Here is a 22,508-nt window from a genome sequence, read left to right as displayed (position 1 = left end):
TCTCAAAACCTATCCTTTTACGAGTGTTTATAAAACTCAAGGAAGCAGCCATCTGTAGAATCAGAAGCATACTCTTGAATGTGCACACAACTACAGAGGGAAAAGTTTAGAATAATTCTATCACTTTTCCTAACCAGATTAACAAAGCTGTCAAATTCATCTTTCATTTCAAGACAATATGGGAAAATATTTTTGCACTTAGTTCGAGGATTTATAAAGACATGTAACATCCTGCCTTTTCTAAAATGTGGGGAAGGAGAAAGGCTCTTTCCACAAAGCTGCTTATCCTCAGAAATAGCACAGTTGAGTATCAGACGTGCTACAGGAAGAGGGGGAGGGCTTATATCACAGCCTGTCCATTGTGCTGAAGGAGGACTTTTCCTATGGATGGGCGACCATCCTGTTATGTGGCTCTCAACTTCCTCCTGCATTGTGAGGCTCAAGTCATGGAAAGAGTAAAGTTCTTAAACTGAGGATTGTGTTGGGAACTCCAAACACTTTCAATACAAGTTAACCAAACAAATACATCATGGTCATACTATTAACATCCTGGTTTAGTTTGCTGAAGCCACTATTCTTTTGAAAAAATAATGTAATCAGGAGAACTCTGGACAGTTATCTTGTTAGTTCTTTTGGCTTCTGATAACATTTGGACCGAGTGAAAAAAAAAAAGTCTGCAACCAAAGTTGAGAGCCAAATTCAAAATGCAAGACAATGCCACCTTCACTAAATAAACTGTCCCTAAGAGGCTAAATGGGAGTGTATTCAAAGATCCAAAGAAAACTCCATGATAATTACCTACAAAAAATAAATCTCTGAAATCTGAGAAATGCTACTCTAGCTGCATTTGGGAAACATTAAGTTAAACATTAAGTTGATGAAGTTTCAGCTCCAGTTTCAAAAGTGCAAACCTGTGAAAGGCTGATTTCAAATGCCTCAATGGGAGGGCAGCTGCCCCCTTAAGAAAAAGCTGTGGAGCAAAGTGACAGAGGAGCTGCTGGTGCTGGAGCAGCACTGGGAACACACGTTCTAAGAGGAGGGTACAGGACATGCCAGGGCACTCAGAATATGCAGTCAGGTGTGGAGCAGCCTGGCTCGTGCCACGGGCAGGCTCCACTGCCTGGCAGCCACTGAGCACAGGCTCAGCCAGCTCTGCAGGTACCTGGTAGCCCTCTGTTTTCTTCTGGCACCACTTCAGCAGGGCGTTCCTCTTGGAGCCTCCGTATTCTCTCGCCAGGGCAGACAAGGGATCTTTCCTCTCTTCCCTAGGAACAAGGCCAGAAGAGCTTATAACACAACAGAAATAGGTATTTATAAAGGCTTAAATAGAAGGACTAATTCTTGGCACCCTGAAAGTAGCAGGATGCAGCACATCTGACTGAAACACAGAACATACACGAATACCTGCAAAAGACTTTTGAGTTAGTTTGGAGTAATTTTTTCATTAGCAAATCATCCCTGTTTTTTCCTTTAAGCTTTTTTCACTAGATCTTTCCGCCTCAATGATATTTCTTTCTAAGAGTTTGAAAAATTAAACTCACAACATGGTAAGCTCCAGCCTGAACCATTAAGCTAACTCAAGTGACTTTATTTTGTATTTAGAAAGAAAATAAACTGATGCTATCTCTTTTGCATCTTGTGGCTGATTACAAATGTCACCTTGAAACAAGTTTGCATATGAGTAGCTCAGTGCTATTAACAGAACGTTTGCCTGAGACCTGGAGTTCTCAAAAAAGAAGGGGGAGATCTATGTAGGCTGATCTGCCATTTGATGTATTAGCACAATAAAAGCAGTCAATTTCAATTCCAGTTTGTCAAGCTATCTTAAATAATTTTTTCCTTAAGAAAAGATTGTGGAAGAAAAGAACAACCTAAGTTGGCCATTTTTCATGAACCTTACATTACAGGCATCTCTTTACCAGGCTTCAGAAATAAATTCTTAGATTAAGAAAAATATATTATAGATGCTAATTTTTTTTTTTTTAGCAGCCTGGTTACATGATTCAGTATTTCTATAGATATTATATAAAGTCTTTGACAAAAAGAGCAAATACTACACCATTACAGATATTAGTTACCACACATGCAATGTGTCAACAGTCGTTCTTGTTTTTAATAACCTCCATTTGGAAAATTAAAATAAGATAGCTATCAGTGAACTGCAAAGACTTCCCATCTGCCATTTTTTAAGAGTCCTATCAGATGAAAGCAAAGTTTTCACAACATTCACAGAGATAATAACCTAAGCTACTCTTTCTGAATATTTCCCAAATGACATAGGGATTGTAAACATTCACTCTCGAATCTTCAACTCTTAGTTCTTTACAGTCCATATGGTGACTGGAAAGGGGGGTGGAATGTGGAAATATATAATATCAGTAGATTGTCTGCTGCAGATTTTCAGGTAACAATTCTCCAGCTCCTGCAAAGGGAAAAGAAAGCATCCATGGAATGTGGATTTCTTCTTCTGTGTGTGCTACAAACAGAACACCAGAGACTGTTCCATGTACCAGCATCTCTTGGTCAATGTATAAAAGAGAATGTGGCTCAACAGACAAGGAAATGTTTTAAGGCACTGATCTTAAGTACATGTATTGCAATTTGCTTGGCCAGTCTTCACTGACATATGGATGGGCAGGATCTCAAAGTTACTTAGAAATAACTGTTGAAATATCCATGAAAATTTATGCCCAGCAGGACAGCAGACACAAAACAGTAGCTGCTATCTTTGATGCTGAGCCTTCAAACCTAACTGCTCATCTTGATTTAACATGACAAGGAAGTCAATAACTGTGTATTTTAAATTTGAAATAAATTATCTGAATAGGTCACTGTACCTAAACTTGGTAGGCACACAGCCAGAATGATGCTTCAAGAAATGCTGTACTTCAGTTCTTGAATCAGTACAAAGATCAACAACTTACACTGGTGTATTCTTTCCTTTGCTGATTGAAACAAATAACAATGGGATTGCATATTCAATCTATAATGAGGGTTACACAACACTATGAGAACTGAAGAACACAGATCTGGGGCAACAATAGAACTCAAAAATATCTCTTTACACTAAACATAATGTTTAGCCATGAGGGAGCTGTACAGCCCGTTCTCAAATTCCAGCAAGAGCACATGGTTTATATCAGGTTCTCACAGTCATGAAAACACTGCTGAATAAAATAAATTAGCATTAAATTGTATGGAGACAATGAGAAATGGCTTGACATACAAATCTTACATGTTCACGTATTAGGTCAACTGCATTCTAAATCAAAGAGCTAACGAAGTTTCAACCAGAAGAGGGAACAGGAAACTGCAAGTATTTGTTCTAGTGAATGACACCAATAACTGTTTATCTTCCAATAACTTTCAGAAAAAAGGTAGGGGAAAACAGAGAAATCTGATCATGTAGCAAACTGAACTCCAGCAGTAACACTCAGAGTGGCTCCAAAGGCCACACAACCACTGCTGCACAGCCCATGAAGTCTTTTGTAGTACTGAACATTGCAGGCAATGGTTGGGCAGCACAGTAATGATTTCATAATCGTAACTGTACAGTTTCACCCTGGAATGCCACACTATTTGCTCCAGTCTGTAGACTGACACCCATACAACTCACTATTACCTGTTCAAAGTTCATACACAGGTGTTTCAGGGTTTTTTTAAAACTTATTTCTGGATGTATTCCATTAAAGTTTAGGTGCTAACATACACATTAATTGCTGGTAGTAAAGTACCCACAATTAAACTCAGTTTCATTTCTGCACAATAAAAGGAGAGCAGCACTGAGGCCTATCTCAGCTGATTTCAGGAAAATCACTTTCAAAAGCACCCACAGCCATGAATACCTTAGAATTTCATATATATATTGCAAGTGTCTCTGAACATTAAGGGTTTAATACTTCTGTGCTGTACAAAAGCTTTGTCAGGAAGCTCTGTGAGAAGTGGTCTTGACAGAGTTATTTAACCTTTGTCTGCCAATTTCCCAATCTATGAAGCACAGCTGAGGACATACTTCACTTGGACAACATGAGGATAAAATACTTTGAAGTCCTCTGCCTGATAGCACAACAGAGAGGAAAGGTTTTAAATTTAACACAGACTTATCTTTTGTCTTACTAATCAAAGGAGGTTGTCTGGCCATTTGTTGCTCAGACTTGCACTACGACTCCATCTGTGGGACAAAAAAAACCCCAGGCCCATTCACTCATGGTTATTAAAAAGACTTGCCAGTGTCTGGGATTAAGACCTGGGCATGGTGCTTTTTGTCTTCGACTGGGATTACAGAAATTAAGGTTTATCATGGTCTCCCTGGGTCCAAGCCAGTCTGCATGATCTGCTCCACGTGCTGCAAGCTCACTTCCCAAATTTGGCATTGTGGTATTTTGAACTCGTATTATTATTTACTGACATGATTTAGCTTGCTTTTCTAGTGGACTATAAAGTTCTGGTATTACCTCATAAGCTTTAAAAAGCTTAACATTTAGTCTAACTTTTAAAACAAACCCTGATCCTGAGCTGAAGAAAAGCCTTTCTGAAGCTCTTACAGCTTACTGAAGATCTTTACTGTGTGGGGCCTGCAGTCTCAGCACCAGCATTTTATACCAGAGGTATGCAGACAGATAGCTGTGGAATTAACCCCAGTAAAGGATTTTTACCTTATTCTGCTTCTGGTTGTAGGAGTGACTGATGCTGTAGGAGAAGATGAGAGGGACAGCTGTGGTGAGGTGGTACCCATTGCCATGAGAGATGCTGGGGATGCCCCATCAGGTGCACTGATGTCCCGCTTCATTTCTTCACTACTTCTTCGAGACACTGAGGGGGGAATTGCCCATGCATTTATCATTTGCAAACATAAAGACTTTCAAACTTGCTCTCAGACAAGCTCTCAGCAACCACTCACAGAAACCCATAGCTAATAGTAGGTGTAAACATTTTTCTTGATACTTTCCACTTCGGAAATATGAAGGATTTAGACTGCACTAGAAACATTTATGATCATGCCTGTATTTTGAAGCAAAGAAAGTTTGATGGATGTATCTTAGTGGAATATCACTACTTCCACTTGAAGGATTTAATGAATGAGAAGGAATTTTAACATCAAAGCATTTATTTTCCTCTAGTCCATACAGTTACACTGTGAAGCTTCAAGTAGTTAAGGGAGAAGAAAACCAAATCAGTTTAGAGATGACAGCTGTTTTATTTCTATTTAATTTTAATGAAGAATTGGCATGTATGTGATGCTCTTGACATTAATTAAATATCATCAACAAGAATATCAAACTGTTGACCTGAGACCAGTCAGCTATATTGCACAGAGTTTGCTTCATTTTGTCAAAGGAAATTATTTTTCTTTCAAATGAAAGCACGAGCATTGTACTCTGTAAAACCAAATTTGGAATTGTTGCATGTTCTCTACACAACAGAGTTTCCAGTTAAAAGTATCAGGTTTGCCTTTATACTCAGTCACCACTGTTCATGTTTGTGCAAATCAAAGATTCAACTCTCTACATAAATCAGGGACTTATTTTCTAATGACCTGGGGGCAAGTACATTAATTTATAAATGCCAGACTCAAGAAGTTTGGGTTCTTAAGACAAACAAAAACGATCTAAAACTTGCAAGCATTTACTCAAATACAAGGGTTTTAAAGAAAACTATTAATCTAAAATCAATTCTGCCTAGAGTACACAAAGCATCATTTTCACAGTATCACACTATTTTTGCTATAATTCATAAAGATTTGCTTTTAGAAGCCCCTGCTGCTACTGAGACATCAGGATATACAGCTTGCATAAACTTGTATTTAGCAAGTCTGGCTTTTTTTAAATGCAAAGTTAAAATCAAATGTCCAGCAACTAGCATCAGCAATACTGAACAATACCTGTGGGTTTTGCCAATCACGAAGTAGACCTGTAAGTACGTGGCTGAAATGAGAGTTCCTAATTTTCCTGATGACCAAAAAGCCATGGTATTACCTGAAATAGATTTGGCACTTTCCATAGCAGGGACTCTCGGCAGAGACGCCGGCCGGCTGGTGGAGGATGTCCTCAGCAAATGTTCTGGACAAACAAAAAGGAGGGAGGCCATCATTACTGAAGATTCCAGTCACATGTAAGACACTCAGGTCTCAGTCACAAATACTGCCCACCAGTGCCCGAGACAGGCTGTTTTAGGGAGGGCAATTGATTTTATCTGGAGGATGGAGAAGCCCTAAAATTGCCCATTGCCCATGAGGTGCACTAAAACATACCATGAGCACCTAAATCCTTTAGTCCTAAAGCCTCTTGCTAATCCACTTGCCCTGGTCATAAAAAAGAAAATCCTTAAACAAGAAGGCTGAGAAAAGAAACCCCATTCATCACATGGCCAAAAATATTCAATACGTCCTTCACAATGTTCAAGGGTAAAGCAGATTGCTTTGTACCTAAGGTGATTTCTTTTTACCACCTCTCTGGTTTGCTGGATTGACATTTTTTTGGGCTTCAGGGGTTTGTTTCATCTTATTATTAAATAAAACTACACATTTTTTCCTTTCTTCCTCCTTGCAGTAGAGTCTAAAAGGTGCCTTTACATATTGCATTGCATGATTAGCTCTGCCTAATGCCAATGAGTAATAAAAAAAAAAAACTACTACAAAATTAATTTTCTATAGCAACAAATCAAAGCTATTTCCTATTATGAAACATTGCTTCAAGTAAAAGCTGCAAACAAAAGGTTTACATACTCCTACTAGAAACATTAAGAGTAATTTGAATATAAAACCTCATGGAAACAAGGATTAAGAAAAGTGAAACCCCATTCATTAATTGAAAATGTGACATAAGAAACATACACTGCTGGTGAAATACATTAAAAATACATCTGTATGGCTGTAAACAGGAATTCTGTCTGGCTGTCCTGTTCCTGCATTCACTGATTTGAAATAAATCACAAAAGCCATGTAAAACATACCATTCATTTTGTGCTTTAGCTTATGTCTACCCCTGAACTCCATAACAATTAAAGAATCATGTATTATCTTCTTGGAAAGGCATTTCAATATTCCTAAAAATATCAAAGTTTCTAAAATTAAAACTGCAGCTGCATTGTACAAATAGCCTCAATATGGATTCAACAAAAGCAAGAAGGAAATCTGGCACATACAGACTATTATGAAGTGCTACAGAAAAAAAAAAAAACCCAACCCTTTAGAAAACATCAGACCTCAGGAATACCAAATCGAGAGGAAATATTCAGCCTGGAGTCATATGGGGATTATCTTGAGAAACATCTACACAGAAAAAGCCCCTAAAGCAGGCATAAATCAGAGAGCTACACCCAACACATGATAGCCATTCATTCTCACAGGAAGAGCACATTGTGAACAGTGTTTTGAGAGACAAAACAAAGTTCACAGAACAGGGGAATATTGGGAAATAGATAAATCAACACTCGATTCCATTCAATTTTTCATCTGGCTCCTGAAGGTTCAATACTTAATAAGTTTATTTTATTATCTACATGCAATACAATGCCAACCATCACCCATCTTTTGTTTTGGGGGGTTAAAAAGCCCACAGTCAATTACAAATACTGTAACCCCAGAGGTGGGGATTTGTAATATCTGGGACAGCTGCAAGATATGTCCCTGAAATTATCTTATCTTGATTTTATAAGTGATCCTAGTTTATGCACACAGTGAAACTTGTCAGAATAATACCAAGTTATCAGCATGCAGCTGTGGCTCTGTTGGAAATCCAAAAAAGCATCTTTATGTTACATCACCACTTGTGATGAAACACAAGTAAAAAGAACTTAAACATGAAATAGTCCATGATTCTATTAAGATATTTTGATAATAAAAAGTATGTAACATGATAGTGCTTTGGATACTGATTTTTTACAGAAACTATCAACAGCAGTGCTAAACCAAAAGTTTAAATGAACTTGAATCAGTACCTTGAACAGGAATTTCTGCATAGCTTGGTCTTTTGTCTGTCAGTGTAGCAAGGGGTTTTGAAGCTGAGATTGGGCCACTTATGGAATGCCTCTGAAATGGAAAAATACTTGAGTCAGACATAACTGGAAGGTTAAAAAAAAGAAAAAAGTGGAATTGCAGAATCAACTTTAGAAATTCAGATATGACATTATTACAAATTTTAAAGAATGACAAAAATAAGGAACCTTTGAAAATTTTTCCTCCTTTACTTTATAAATCTTTACTTTTGTCAATCTGACTAGGCCTTGATCCTGTAATATTTACTTCTTTAAACTGTTCCTCAGAGACCAATGTTAAAAACTAAGGCTGTGAATGCTCTTGCAGTTTTCATATTAATTCTCACTTTCATTTATATTTTGCTTGAACAAACCTGTTCTGGTTAAAAATTGATGTGTTTATTTAAACCAACAGAATTCCCTATATAAAGCCAATGTTTCAGTGCAAGATTTGTGTTATTAATATAAGCCTTTACAGCTTTGTGTCTCATCTGGAAAGTTGGGAGAATGGTGTAATGGGAACAGTGACCCAAAGTACTCTTTGCTAAGAAAAACACTACTGAAAAAATGGGGTTTATTTAGAATGTCAAGAGCTTTTGTCCCCACATATTTAACTGAGATGTTCTGGGAACAAATGGAGAGACATATTTTATTATTTGTTGAAGATGTAATAAAACACAATTTTTTTTTTTTGCCTTCTCAGGTCACTTTAATTTTTGTTGTCCTCTAAAGAGCTAAGAATTGAGCATTTTGTTTTCAAGTTTTATATAAATATTTAGCAATATATGGCTTTTACACACAATTCAGCAAGCACTGAATAGGACTAAAATAAGCATTTCATTCTCACACAGTGAACTGTACAAAGCAATAATTACCCCTAGAGTTACTGAAACAGATTCAGTTGCTGAAGACTCATGGAAGATCGCCCACTATTATTTCAAATTAATCATTTCAAAGAGCTTATTGCAAATTATAGTTCATTCTTTATTCACCCTGTCCTCTCTATTAGATTCCAATATTTAATCATAATCAGTCCACTAATGTGTTTATCATGAAAACTCAGATCTCCATCTGACCCAAGGTTAAATGAGTCTTATGCCCATAAGTTACTAAAGGTCAGGTGTTTTTCATGCCAAATTATGTAGCCAAGACAAACAAATCTAGAAATACGATTAAAACAATTTAACAGTATATACTTTACAGCATCCCATAGCACAGGCAGGATTACAGGGCTACTTATTCATCAGAGTCAAACTAGAGTTATGCTTTTGTGCTAGAAATCAAATGAAGAGAACAACTGCCAATGTACAGCATGAAGAATTTTGTCACTTCATATATCCAATATCCTGCACATACATGACAAAGATTATACCTTTAGATGTGCAGGTGAAAGTGACTGTGAGCAATGCACAGAAATGCTCACAACAGCTTCTCCTAAGAGCTGGTATTTCACACTTATATCACCTACTTAAAAAAAAAAAAAATCCTAACTAAAGGACAAGAACTGTACCAAAGTGAGCCATTTCATTCCATCTCCCCATCTCAGGAAACAGCTAAAAGAGATAATGAGGCTAAAATAAAAATACTTAATTTTGGTTAGCTTTGGGACTGGCACTACAGAGACAGAGGAGTATAGAGCTTCAGCTAAGAAACACAGGTGTGTACATATACATACATATAACCATGTACCTTTAGCCCTTAAAAATAAACACCTTTTATGAAAATTGTCACAAAGTGGCTGTATCACTCAGCTGATGACTTGCTGCATATTGGTCTTGGCAAACTGGCTGTCTCTTTGCTCCTGTTGGCACTGCAGGCAGGGCTGCCTTGCAGTGTTTAGTTCCTCATTCCATACCTCACAGCTACCAGCAGTAGCACAGTGACTGATGCACTACAAACCAGAGCAACATGGACCAACTGATGTTCATCTATTTTCACCTGCCTTCATCTATGTAGCAGTGCACAGGTATCTGGGACATGCTTTAAATTTGCAGGAGAACTCTGGCAGGATGAACTAATTGCTTCAACTCCAAGTATTTGGCTTCTGACTCATCATCCTTGTGTCTGTTGTCAGCTATGGAAGGAAGCATGACCATCACCACTATCCAGATACCTCCTCCCAATCACTTTGCACTTCATGCCATTGCACCCACACATGGCAATTGCAGAACAAACACAGGTTTTCACAGATTGACTAGTTAAGATATAGGAAGTCTTTGACACTAAATTGCTCGGACCCTGGAAGATTATACACTCCAAACAAACCAAGACATTCAATGAACCTGTAAATCTGAAAACACATCTGTTTCACAGAGTCCTCCAGCTACAAAACAGAAAAAGAAAGTACCCAGGGGAAACACCAGATAGACTCCCTTGTCCTTATATTCCTCCCTAGGCATCTGCTTTGGTCACTCCCAGTGGCATACCAGACCAGCTAAGCTTTGGGCTAATCCAGCTGGGCTGTTTTCACATTCTGAAGAGCATTCTTTTCATACCTCTCTTCCTAAATTGTTCTGCAGTACTGCTAAGAGCCATAGTAAAACACAGCTATGCTCCACTGCAGGCTTGGACCTGAAGCCAAAAAGGGTTTTATTTGTTTGTTTTGAGTTGCAAAATATATCCAAGAATTGATGTCATTATACATACACACACAGTTGTAAAGAAAAACAAACCAAGCAAACAAAAACCCTTCAAGACTGAGGAAATTCATGACACGGTCCAAAGACAAAGCACATGGTTGTTGCATCGGTACTTGGACAATAATTTTTGCAACCAATCCACCTTATGGAAGTATCAACACTGTGCCAGATTCTCAGTAGGTGCCCATGTAAGTATTTCCCCTATGACAGCATTTAAAAGCAACCAAGATTAATGATAATAAACACTGCAACACCCATACAGAGATCCACCTTTCCTCAAAGACCTTAAACCATAGATGACTTCTTGTTGGGGGTTAAGTTTCTTTTCTTTTGTTCCTTCTTACCTATAGAATTTATGCAATAAGTTGATAAGAAACATTAACTACTTGTTACACATACTAGTAAAGAACTGTTATTCCTACCCTCATATCTTTGCCTGAGAGCCCCTTAATTTCAAAATTATAATAATTCAGAGGGAGGGGGTTTACATTCTCCAATCCAAGGGAGGCTTCTGTCTTCTATAACAGACACCTGTCTTTCAAACTGGGGACACTTCTATAAGGTGGGAGCCAATAGGCTAGCTCACATTGTGATTACTTATTAAAATCTTGTTTTTCAATTGCAAGAGAGCACAAACAAAAATATTTTAAAAAATGACATAGAACAACAGTAGAAAATGAGGCAGCAACATGAAAATAAAGAAAACTCAACCCCCTTCTCTCTTGAGCAGAAAATATTCACATAACTGAGGTCATGAAATCCAATTGCCTTCTGGATAATTACAAGCACTTTGAAGAAAACCACCTATCTTCAGAAAGACAATAGAAGCTGTTTTCATTTACACACCCTTCTCTTTGTTTTTCAGGCAATGTTTCCCACTAATGACTATCCAGCTGTTAATGACTTGGGTCTATACCAGAAGCTGAATTAAAAATTCAAGTAATTCTGGCAGATCAAGCTGTAAACCGGAGCAGCTTTACAGTATTCTGAGATTACTTTGGTTCGTGGTTAATTTACAGGTAAATAAAGTGAGATAAGCCTTAGGCTTCACCAAAAAAGCCTTCTGTCTGCCAAAGGTCTGGTTCAGCTCTTTGGAACATGAGATTAAGTCTACCTCCTCCTACAAGACTGCAGAAATAAACAGAAATATAAAGACAGATCAATAGGAACAAAGCATCTGTCAGCGAACTCGTCACATTGCACTAATTTAGAAAACTGCTGTCAAGAGTGACTGAACCACAAGAAGCAGCAGAAGCTCTCCAAAAAAACCATTTAATTCCTTCTTTTTGCTTTAAGGCTATCTATTTGTTTTATGAAATTCACTCTTAAATGAATAAAAGCTGCACTAATCTGAGAACAGGAGAACAGCCAGTCTGTTCCAGGTATTGTTCCTTGAGGACTAAAAGCTAATATGGCTACAGAGTCCTCAGTTCAGGCAGAGAGAATGCTATTACTAAATCATTACACACTGGCCTACAGTGAAAATCAAGTTTTGGAACTTCTGGATAGCAGTATCTTGAAGGCAACAGAAGAATTATGGATACTAAAGGAGTAAAACAAAGTACATTCTTTTTTTCTTTTTGCATCTGGTCCCATCTGCTTTGTCCTTATACTTGTTGGCTTCTGCCAAAATCTCACTTCACACAGCAAGTGAGATAATAAAACCAGTAAAGATCTACAAAGCTGAACATCAGAGTCCTGACAATGCCATCTCAGTGCACCCAGGCTGCTGCAGCAAAAGGACAAAGCTTCAGAGAGCTCAGCACAAAATACACAGCACCATCACCCACTGGCCAAACTCTGCCAGCGCAAAATAAACAAAGATCAAAAATCTGCAGTTATTTCAACCCTTCCTCATCAGGCCTGCATTGAAAGATGCATTTACACTGATGACTGCTGACAGATTCTGCACTGACTTTAGTCCACTGCCAAAGGGGATTACTGCTGTTTCCCTGCCAGGCACAGGACTAAGAACTGACAAACAGCAACTCTAAAACTAAGGAATGCAAATAAAGTCTTCCTCCCATGCTTTTTAATAGCACAGGAATAGCAATGGTTGCGAATATTTAACAAGGACTTCCAAATTTCCAACGTGGTTCTCAGTGAAAGACTTGTTAGACTGAACAGTTCAGTAATCACTTACTTAAGGCAATATTTTATCATTATTTCCCCAGCAAGTCAGCCAATATTTGTATGTTACCACCTATAGTTTTACACAATCTTTCTTCACAGAGAAGGATTAAGTGCAGTCATAAAACACCCACCTGCATAGGGGATACAGCAGCAGCTGGGGGAGTTTTCATGGGACTTGGGCTCAGGGGAGTGCGAGGAATTGTGGCAGCAGCAGGGCTTGGAACTAGGAGGAACATGGAAAGGAAGCCATCGTGAGCATGACACTGTTCTGCAGTGCAACAGGAGACTGCTGAAGCCAACCCTCACCTTGTACTTTACATTACTAGTTTCACCAGATCACACTCTCAGAATTTCAATGAGCAATTGACTGAAAAGTCATTTGAAAGTATGCCTACACGTTTACTCCCCTGCAATTACCTTCATTTGCTGTCTTTCTATCATCCATGGTAAAAGCCTGAGTTTGCTGGGGGTGGACAAGGCTAAGGTGCAGGATACTATTACCTTGGCAGATGTAAATCATGGCATTACTAGTTCTCTGATCTTCAGACAATTAAAGAGATAGCAGCAGGCTCCTTGCTCTGCCAGTAATACAAGAAAGATAAACTATATCACCTGCTTCTTCTTTCTAGTTTCTAATCAAAGTCCACAAGCACTAGATTATTATATATCTTAAATTTTGGAATTAAACAAGTAACATTTTTAGAAAGAAAGGCATGAAAACAGAAAATTTCTAAATTGGTGAATCAGCAATCTGATGATTTAACAACATGATTAGACATGAGTGCTGAAGTAGAAGGCAGATACTAGCTTGAAAAAAAAGATTCCAAAGAAGGGAGAAGGGATTCATCATTTAACTAAACTAACTGTGGCAAGAAAGCACCTTCCTCCAGTATCACACTAAAAAAGCTTTCTAAATTAACACTAGAAAAGTAAAAAACTGTAAATACCCATGAACAAAACAAGGAAGCATGGAAAGAGAAGCATTTATAGAATGGTTAAAAAACAGAGATGGTTCTGTATCTTAAACTTCTGGTTCTAAGCAGTGAAAAGCAGCTTTGCAGTGCACAGTACTGTACTGTCTCTTCAGACCAAGCCTTTTTACACGAGACTTACAGTGACTCTGTTGGACATGAAAGTCAAAACTCAAAGACCTGGCAAGGGAAATATTTTAATGCATACAAGGCCTCATTAGCAGTTAAAGGTGAAACCCAAGTGTTTCTCATTTCAGAATAATTACTTGGGCTCCTTATTCTGGTCACCTATACAGAAGTACACCACTTCTTTCCACAATCAGAATCACAGTAAAGTCCATTGTTTCCAGAGTGAGACTTCTTTCATTTTAGAAAATATCTCCTATATCTTTCAATAGGTGATACTGGCTAGATCTTACTTTTAACTGTCATCAGAGCTCTCAGCATAAGATATAAGTTATTAAAAGAAATAAACTCAGCTCTAGCTATTACATGGCTTTTAAAATGCTTAATTTGGTACATTAAATTCACATTTTAATAATCAGGCTGAAATCAGCTGTACTCCCAGCTATAATTATGTGTCATATGTGTTTATGTATTTCTAATATACAGGAGCACTGAATCAAAGCATCCAGCATATGAGTCACTGGCAATGCGACAGCAAAGAGAAAAATAAAGACAAGACAAAAAAAGGATGCTTGCACTTAACTGCAGTGAGCAATCTGTTCTGCAATCCAGCTGGGGTTGGCTTGCTTCAGCCATCAGCTGGAGGTCATGACAGGATAAAGCAGTTTGCCTCTGGGCTAGGTGAGCCACCAGACATGGCCACGTAACACATGCAGAGGGGCAGCTTGGAGCAGCTGCTGCTCTGGCTGGTGGGACTCACCCTGGGAGGAGGCACTGTCAAAGGACTTGATGAGTGTTTTCACAGTGGGAGTTGGCTCTGAGGAGGTGGAGGATCTGCGACTCAGGCCCATTCCTTGTCTCAGAGCTGCCAAATCTCTCTCTACTGCATTCATGTAATTGTACACTCGACCACGTTCTTCTTCCTGCCTGAAGTCAATGTGCTGCTCATTTAGGGTATTTAAAAACGTTTTAACAAGCAAAGTCTTCCAAAAATCAACACAAATTGAAGCTGAATTAAAATCTATGGCCCAAATGGGTCATTACATCAACCACTGTAATACAGAAATAGGTTATCAACCCAAATTTTCACTGTAAGTTCTTACTATTTGTCAGCAACAGAGCTCAGCATCTGGTAAAAAAAGTCTATCAAATCAGTATTTGATGTAAATCTTAATTCCTGTCTCACACACACAAATGGAGAAAGTTGAGATTAAGGATTTCATCATTCCACATGAAAGTAATAATCCCGGGGGGGGGGGGGGGTTTCCACCTGAATAAATAGAAAACAATTTAATACTAAGGAGGTAAGAATATATTTCTGGTATACAATTGTCTTATACATACACATCCCAAACATCATTAGTGTAAGCTATATACATATCTGACCCCTAGAGGCAATGTAGTCAGGAATCAAATGGTGCTGTCCAAGATGTTCCTATTGAAGACCTGAATACTTTTTAAAGACATATAACTCAGGTTCTAAATATCTGGAGCACCTAATTCAAACCACAATAAATCACAATTTGGATTGGTTTTGTTTTCATATAGAAAGCAACTGTAATTATCAGTGGATAGAAAACAGTATAAGCTGTATGCAGAACTAGATGAAGGTTTCTTCTCAGGTAAAAACCCAGCTGTGTTTTTAACCACACCAAAAGCCTTGGCTGCTAATAAGAAATGTTAATGATGGCACAAAAAGCCAACACTGCTTGTTTTTTACACTGTGGGAATGAAAATAAACTTTAGCCATCAAACTGTAAAAATCCTCCAGTACAACCTGGTTTTGTAAAACCATGGGTGGATTAAGTACACATTAAATAAAATTAAATACTTCATAATAATATAATACTTTTTTACTTGGATTAAATACTGCTGTTGTAAGTGTACCTATTTTGACCACTGGAAGCAGCATAAAGCAGCTCGCTGAAATGCGAATCCCCACAGATAGAGCATTTACAAACTTCTGTAGCCTCAATAATTAAGAAACTGGATTTCCAAAACTGCCCCTGTGCTGCAAGAGACCAGCACTACCCCTGCTGTCAGCTGCATACTTGCGGGACTTTATCTCCTCCAGCTCCTTGGTGAGCTTCTCGTTTTTCTCCTGCGCTTCGTGCAACCTGCGCTTCAGGTCCCCGATCTCCTCCTGGGCCTCGGACTTGATATCATTGGCTATAACCACTGCAGTCTGCAGGTCTGCCTGGAACTGACGCCACTCTGCTGACTCCTCCTGCAAGCATGAATTTGGAAGTTAAAAACAAAAGTTATCCTTATTATTCATAGTTTTCCTATGCTGCTAAAGGAAACGGTTTACAGGAACCACAGAGGCACTTGTCCAGTGTTAGGCACGGCCTAACTCACAAGTTAAATTGAAGAGGTTTTGCTGGAAATAACTAGACTTTGACAGTCATTAATTTCTTTTCTGGAGACAAATAAAATCTCCAAAGTGGAGAAGAAAAATATTTAATATTAAACTCCACATCAAAATACACAGGAACGTTTTCTCCTTAGCCCAACATCTTATTGTTGTGACACTGAGAAATTTTTTGCATTGTTTAGTGTCTGTAGGTTAGTAAATATATTCTAATTATGCCTGTCTTTCAAAAATAATTATTCTATTGGCATTGTATTGAATGATATAATATTTCCACAATTTCATATGCTGGTCTTGGGACATTCTAAGCTTACACTTTATTGACTTTTTTGGTTTTTACCTACCCGGAGTCTCCTGTGAAGATTCTTGATCTCTCTTTCCATGTCATGCTTTTGATCCTGAAGTTTTTTAACTGTATCTGGAAAAAAATTAAATTCCCTGTAAGATCTTAGTCAGAGATTTATTTACTTAAGAACGAGTAACTGAAAAGACCTGCAAATGTTTCTAAAGACTTACTCAGAGAAGACATTTTTATAACCAAAGACATCTGAAGAAACATAGTATGAGAAGGAATAATTTGCCAAGGGTGTTAATAGGTACACACTCCTCAGTGACTGGCAAGGGGAGCAGCATAAGCAACCTCAATTCTTATACAAATCCCAAATCACAATACTAAAACGACAAAGCAATAGCAAAGTAGGCAATTTAACATGAAAGGAGCTAAAACATGGATGTCTGGGGGTTTTCCTTCCTCAAACATAAGCTGCAGCTACACAAAGCCTTTTGATTCACAGTTTAATTCCTGCCACAAAGCAGCTGACATAACACTCACAGACATGCCTTCCACAGGGATACAACTGAACTCATGTCCCCAAGAATCTGACATTCTTGTCTATCAAGCTACTGTTTGAGGTCAAAGCAAACTATATTTACAGCAGAAGGCCAAACAGTCTGTGAGCTCGTGTTATGAGAGAGAGGGTCCCCTAAATCTGTCAGCAGTGACACAAAAGGGTTCACAGCCTGATCACCAGCAGCTCCTGTGTGGCGTCTGACAGACTGGCTACTGCAATTATTATTCATTTGTGACTTTATTCAATACACAAGGACAATGTGATTGATTACTCCATTCTTAAAACCAAGCAACTAATGAAGAACACAGCAGAAATTTCTAACCGTGTGTTACTTCACTGATCCTTGGAGCCCAGGATGTTTTATTCCTACAGCACCGTTTGACTGTCAAAACTGTAAAGGTGATAGATAAACTGACTAAATGCATTTTTTGTTCAGGTTCATTATCCCAACACGGGCTGGAAACAAATATTTTTTCTTGTATATTAGCAATGCTCTTTCCACAACATGAACTGAAGGTGCCTAATACCTTCAGGCTGCTCAATACACAAAACCTTCCTCAACAGCCCCAAGTACAGGGACTTTTTAAGTCACAGCTAATTTCTTTACAAGAATCATACAAACCTCAGCTGGCCTGAAAACATGATAACCTTTCAAACCTGGAAAAACTGGAACATTAAAAATAGACAGATACTTCTGTATTTATCTCCTCCTTGCAAGAGTGCCCATTTTAAGTTGCACCCAGCTGATCTTTAAGCTTTGAAGATAAGCCTACAGGGTGGGCCACTCAAATCTCATGCTACCATGCTACTTAAGCAAAGACCTCCAATTTTTAGCTTGTCTCTTTATGCACAACTTGTTCGAGCTAAATTCAGAACTAGGAGGCCAGCTTTAGGCCAAAGTTATAAAATGTGCTCCCCCCACTTTTTCCTTTGAATACATTTTGGAACAAGTCAAGTCAATGTTCATTTTCACTTCTAAAACAGTTCAAAGAAAAAAAATGTTTTTAAAAACAAAATTTGCAGTACTACTAAAAGCAAGCTGTCTAAAAATAACCACAAACCAGAAACCATAAATGCACCCACAGTTAAAGCTTGTGTAGTGCCATTGTTTTGAGCTTCTGTGAGTTATGAAACGCACCATTAAATTTTAGTGTATTTATGCTTTGAAGTAAAACACAATGGTCTGAATATTCTGCAGGTACCATAAATAGTAAAGAGCAGTTTACAACAGTTGTTGCAAACAGTGCTCTCTCTCCTCCCCAGTCAACCAAGGAGATTAAAAATACCCCCACCAAATTGCAACTGAATCTGAAATGCAGTGAGAAATTATGACTAATGTAAATGATTTCACCTTTTCCACCAACTACAGCCTGAAAATTTAAGGAGTCAAAATACCTAGAGGCTGCCATGTGGCATCTTTCTTTTCTGCATCCTTGCAAACTCCACATTCTTCTCTAACACACACAAACCCTTCCCAACTCTGTGTGCCTGGATCTTCAGTATGGTAGGACAGGTACTTCTACCATTATCCATTCTCCTTTTAAGGATCCCAGACAACAAAGAAGACTGAGATAAGAGAAAAAGTAACTACACGTTAGGGCAAACGAAGAACAAGGAGACTCTTCTGATGGATGAATGAATAGGATAATCAAAAATGGCAAATCAGCAAGCTCGTGTTTTACTGCAGGATCCAACTACATCTCCATTTCACAAAATTATATTGATTTAAGCCACAGTTTGACAAGACCTTGCCTCTACTTAAGAAGCAGAAAAAAAAAAGAAAAAAAAATATGGGACATGCAGACTACAAATGGTAAAGAAAACCTTTACAACTAGGGCTGAGAGGAAGAGTTTTGTAAGGCTACCAGAGAAAAGGTATCACAATGTTCTGTATCTGCATTTTTTTACTAATTATAATATAGCTAGCAGTTAGTAAATATCACTATTGAATAAAAATGCATATCAACATTCAGTTGTTTAATTTCAATAGTTTCTGGGGAAAAATAAGGGAAAAAATACTAACAATATTCAGACGTGCAGTAGTTTCAGAAAAATGACAGTTCCTGGAAAGGGACATTACATCAAGTAATTCTGACACAGGCAATTCCACAATGGGCATTCACAGTGTTTGCACTGGTTACACAGGCATGCCTCATACTGGGAGAGCATTTTGATTCTTTAGCACAGAAATGGCTATCCCAGCATAATCACATAGAGCAGTAGAAGAACTACAGCTTCCTTCTGTAAGGGAGAGGCACTGGGTACAAATACCAAAGCTCAGGCAATTTGTAGAGCAATCTTGCTTTTGAGCTCATGTCAGACAAGATGTCTATACAACAAGAAAGGTGATTTTTAAGGATCCACCATTAGCTTAAAAAAAAAGTACTAAAAATGTAAAAAAAAAAATAGAAAAAATGAACATCCTATTGACTTTTCCAACGCTTTGTTAGAAAAGGTCTAAATATGGTAATGTAAACACTTAATTTCATAACTGCTGTCAAGATCCTTTTCAAATGAGATATAGCAGAATTAAAACTGTCAGCTCCATAAAAGAACTATTCACTGAACATTAAATATATCCACCTTCTAGCTCACCTACCCCTGTCCTAAATATTTACTGACTTACATAGTTACAGACCAGCAGAACATACATGCACCTGTGCTAAGAGAACAAGCAAGGACTATTTTTGTGCTTCAGAAGAAACCTCTGAGAAATGGCAAGATAACCTACAAATACACATTTTCTACACATCAGGAGTCAAACTTTTCTGGAAAAAATTTCCCCACAAACTCTTAGTAACTGCTTGGGAGAATAATAGGTTTCTGTTTCCCCCTTAGTTACTGCAGATGACTAATGTGACAGCTGGGCTACCTGACTACTGCAAGTTTTTGGGAGTCAGAAGTGAAACTCAGAGGGAACACGCCATCTAGTGCAGTCAGCCTTCCCCAGTGCCTGCCCTTCCCTCCCCACTGCCTGTTTCAGCTCAGCACAGCAGGGAGGCTATAAAACATACAGATTATTTTAATATTTCTTAGACTTTTTACGTACAATAGAATCATGGAATATCTTTAGTTGGAAGGGATCTACCAGGATCATCAAGTCCAAATCCTGGCCGTGCACAGGTCACCCTAACAATCCCACCCTGTTCCTGAGACATTGTCCAAACATACTTGGAGCTCTGGCAGCCTTGGGGCTGTGACCACTGTCCTGGAGATCCTGTTCCAGTGCCCAACCAGCCTCTGAGTGAAGAACCTTTTCCTGGTATCCAACCTAAACCTCCCCCGACTTAGCTCCAGCCATTTCCTCAAGTCCTGTCAGCAGTCACAGAGAGCAGGGACTGAAGACTACAAGGAGGTCTCCCCTCAGTCTCCTCCAGGCTGAACAAACTAAGTGCCCTCAGCTGCTCCTCATTAGGTTTCTCCTCCAGGCCCTTTAAGCATTATGCTTAAAACTCCTCATGCCATCAGCAGTGAGCTCAGCTGCAGCTCTCACCACATCTGGATGGGTGTCAGGAACATACTGTGGGTTTTTCATCAGTGGAATTTGCATCCTGCTGCACACATCAAAGATCCCTGTTTCTGCAGGCAGACATATTAACAGCTAAAATGTGACAGCTCAATACCCAGATTGTTGTGAAAAATGTTCCACTGTAGGCTCCTTGTGCCTCTTTTGGGTGTCTGAAAAGCCCACAGTGAAGCATGTTCTAAGTACCAGTGCTTGGACTGTTCCCATTCCTACATCACTATTTGTGTTGATTAATCATTAAACTGAATGAACACTCACCACCTCATCTATGAGGCATCTTTCTCCTAAGTATAAAGTATGTCTTTAGTAAAATCTTTAAGTTATAATTTTCCATTTTGTATTTATAATTCTATATTTTAAATGTTGTAGGTACTACCTCTAAGTCCAGATTTTTCACGATGTTCTAGGCTGTCAGTACTTAGAGACTGCCACAAAAAAAAAAACTCCTGTAAGAGGTTTAACTATGAACCCAATATCAACAGAGTTTTCAAACTGTCAGAAAAAACACACTTTCTAAAGTTTATACAATCCTTCGGGTGCCATCCTTTCTTACTGCCACTAGATGCCACTCTCCTTCCAGCATACAACTAAAACAGCTTGATTCCCCCCCAAAGGATCACATCACAGATGAATTTCCCAAACTATTTCAAGACCAATGGGTAATAAAAAAACTGTTGCAATTTTTTGTTGAGAATTTCTCCCCTGGCAGAGGCTTGTCTGCCTGAATTTTCACCAGTCAAAATTAAATACCTGACAGCTGGCTTGCACCCACAAAGCAGAAGCATCTAAAAATCAGAGCTGCCTTGTAACCAGGTATTGCTAGGCAGATAATTAAATACTGACTATAGTGCTGCTCCCTGCATGAGTGTATTTCAGTTAATGGACAAAACAAGTAGAAAAGTGTTCAACCTTTTTGAGTCTTTGCTCCAAAATGACTGTCATTTAGCACAGAAAAGGAAAAAAATTCAGAATAAAAACTTGATTTGTAAGGAAAAGCAGTGACTGCCTTTCAAGACAAAGAAGGGTTGCTTAGGGAAACAACACTCACAGCCAAGTCTGAAGATGCTGAGCTTGAATAAACAATTTAGCTTGCTTAAGACACTAACTTTTCTTGACAGCAGACCAATTTAAAAACCTTTCTATGAATATTTCCCTTGTTGTTAGAAGGAATCATGCCTTGGCTTTTTTGCTATCTTGTTTCATCTTTGAATAACATGGAAGACTAACAGATATTTGAATTCTTTAAGCAGTACTGTGCAAATACAGCTTGCCAGGGTAGCGTTGCCCATGATCTTATTTAGATGGAGACTAATTGCAGAATCCCAGCCCGTGGTAGGAATGTCTGAGCAGGCCTCCAAGATCAGAGAGGGAAGTAAAGCACAGAGAGCTAGACAGATACACGGTGAACATGTTTTCTACTACATGTTTTTGTACTTTGAAGAGTAACTTGAAAACAGTATTAGCAGATTTAATATTTGTTCTCTACTCACAGGTTTTTATTCCCACAGCAACTACTAATTGGGTCTGGAAAAGCTAAGCCAACTTGATTTTGTTCTTCCTCTAGTGTAAGGATTCTGCAAAACCTAGTCTGACTTGAATTCAGACATACAAGAGACAAGTGAAAGTATTCTCAATATCACAGTGTTCTAGTTGAGCTTTGCTTAATTATCCTTTCTCTTAAAAGAAGTGCCTAACACTTACTCTCCAAATCAGATATGATAAGATTGTCATGAAGCTTCACAGCACGGTGCTGCTCCACTTCATCCTCCAACTCAAAGATGGTTTCTTTCATGTCACTCCTCTCAGTCTCTTTCTCATCTAGTTCTGTCCGAAGCTTTTCTAGAGTCACGTTGAGATCCTCAATTTGTTTCTTGGCTTCTTCTTGGAAAACTCGATATTCATCTTCAACCTAAGGAA

At 38.4% G+C, this 22,508-nt stretch overlaps 1 protein-coding gene across 2 annotated transcripts in view; it reads right to left on the bottom strand.

Moving 5' to 3' along the window:
• Window positions 1-22,508, bottom strand: part of SPECC1L (sperm antigen with calponin homology and coiled-coil domains 1 like) — a 62,867-nt gene that overhangs the window by 17,306 nt on the left and 23,053 nt on the right. For both annotated transcript variants that reach the window (XM_062504649.1, XM_062504650.1), the window contains 9 exons: window positions 22,293-22,500; window positions 16,559-16,632; window positions 15,895-16,070; window positions 14,604-14,770; window positions 12,878-12,969; window positions 7,939-8,029; window positions 5,976-6,059; window positions 4,656-4,812; window positions 1,163-1,265 (listed from right to left, as the gene is read on the bottom strand). In XM_062504649.1, the coding sequence (XP_062360633.1) occupies window positions 1,163-1,265; window positions 4,656-4,812; window positions 5,976-6,059; window positions 7,939-8,029; window positions 12,878-12,969; window positions 14,604-14,770; window positions 15,895-16,070; window positions 16,559-16,632; window positions 22,293-22,500 (1,152 nt within the window). The remainder of the gene's footprint in view (window positions 1-1,162; window positions 1,266-4,655; window positions 4,813-5,975; window positions 6,060-7,938; window positions 8,030-12,877; window positions 12,970-14,603; window positions 14,771-15,894; window positions 16,071-16,558; window positions 16,633-22,292; window positions 22,501-22,508) is intronic.

Source organism: Cinclus cinclus, chromosome 17 (genome assembly GCF_963662255.1).
Source record: "Cinclus cinclus chromosome 17, bCinCin1.1, whole genome shotgun sequence".
Lineage (NCBI taxonomy): Eukaryota > Metazoa > Chordata > Aves > Passeriformes > Cinclidae > Cinclus > Cinclus cinclus.
The sequence above is the reverse complement of the archived record's forward strand: the minus strand, read 5'-3'. Positions and strand labels throughout refer to the sequence as shown.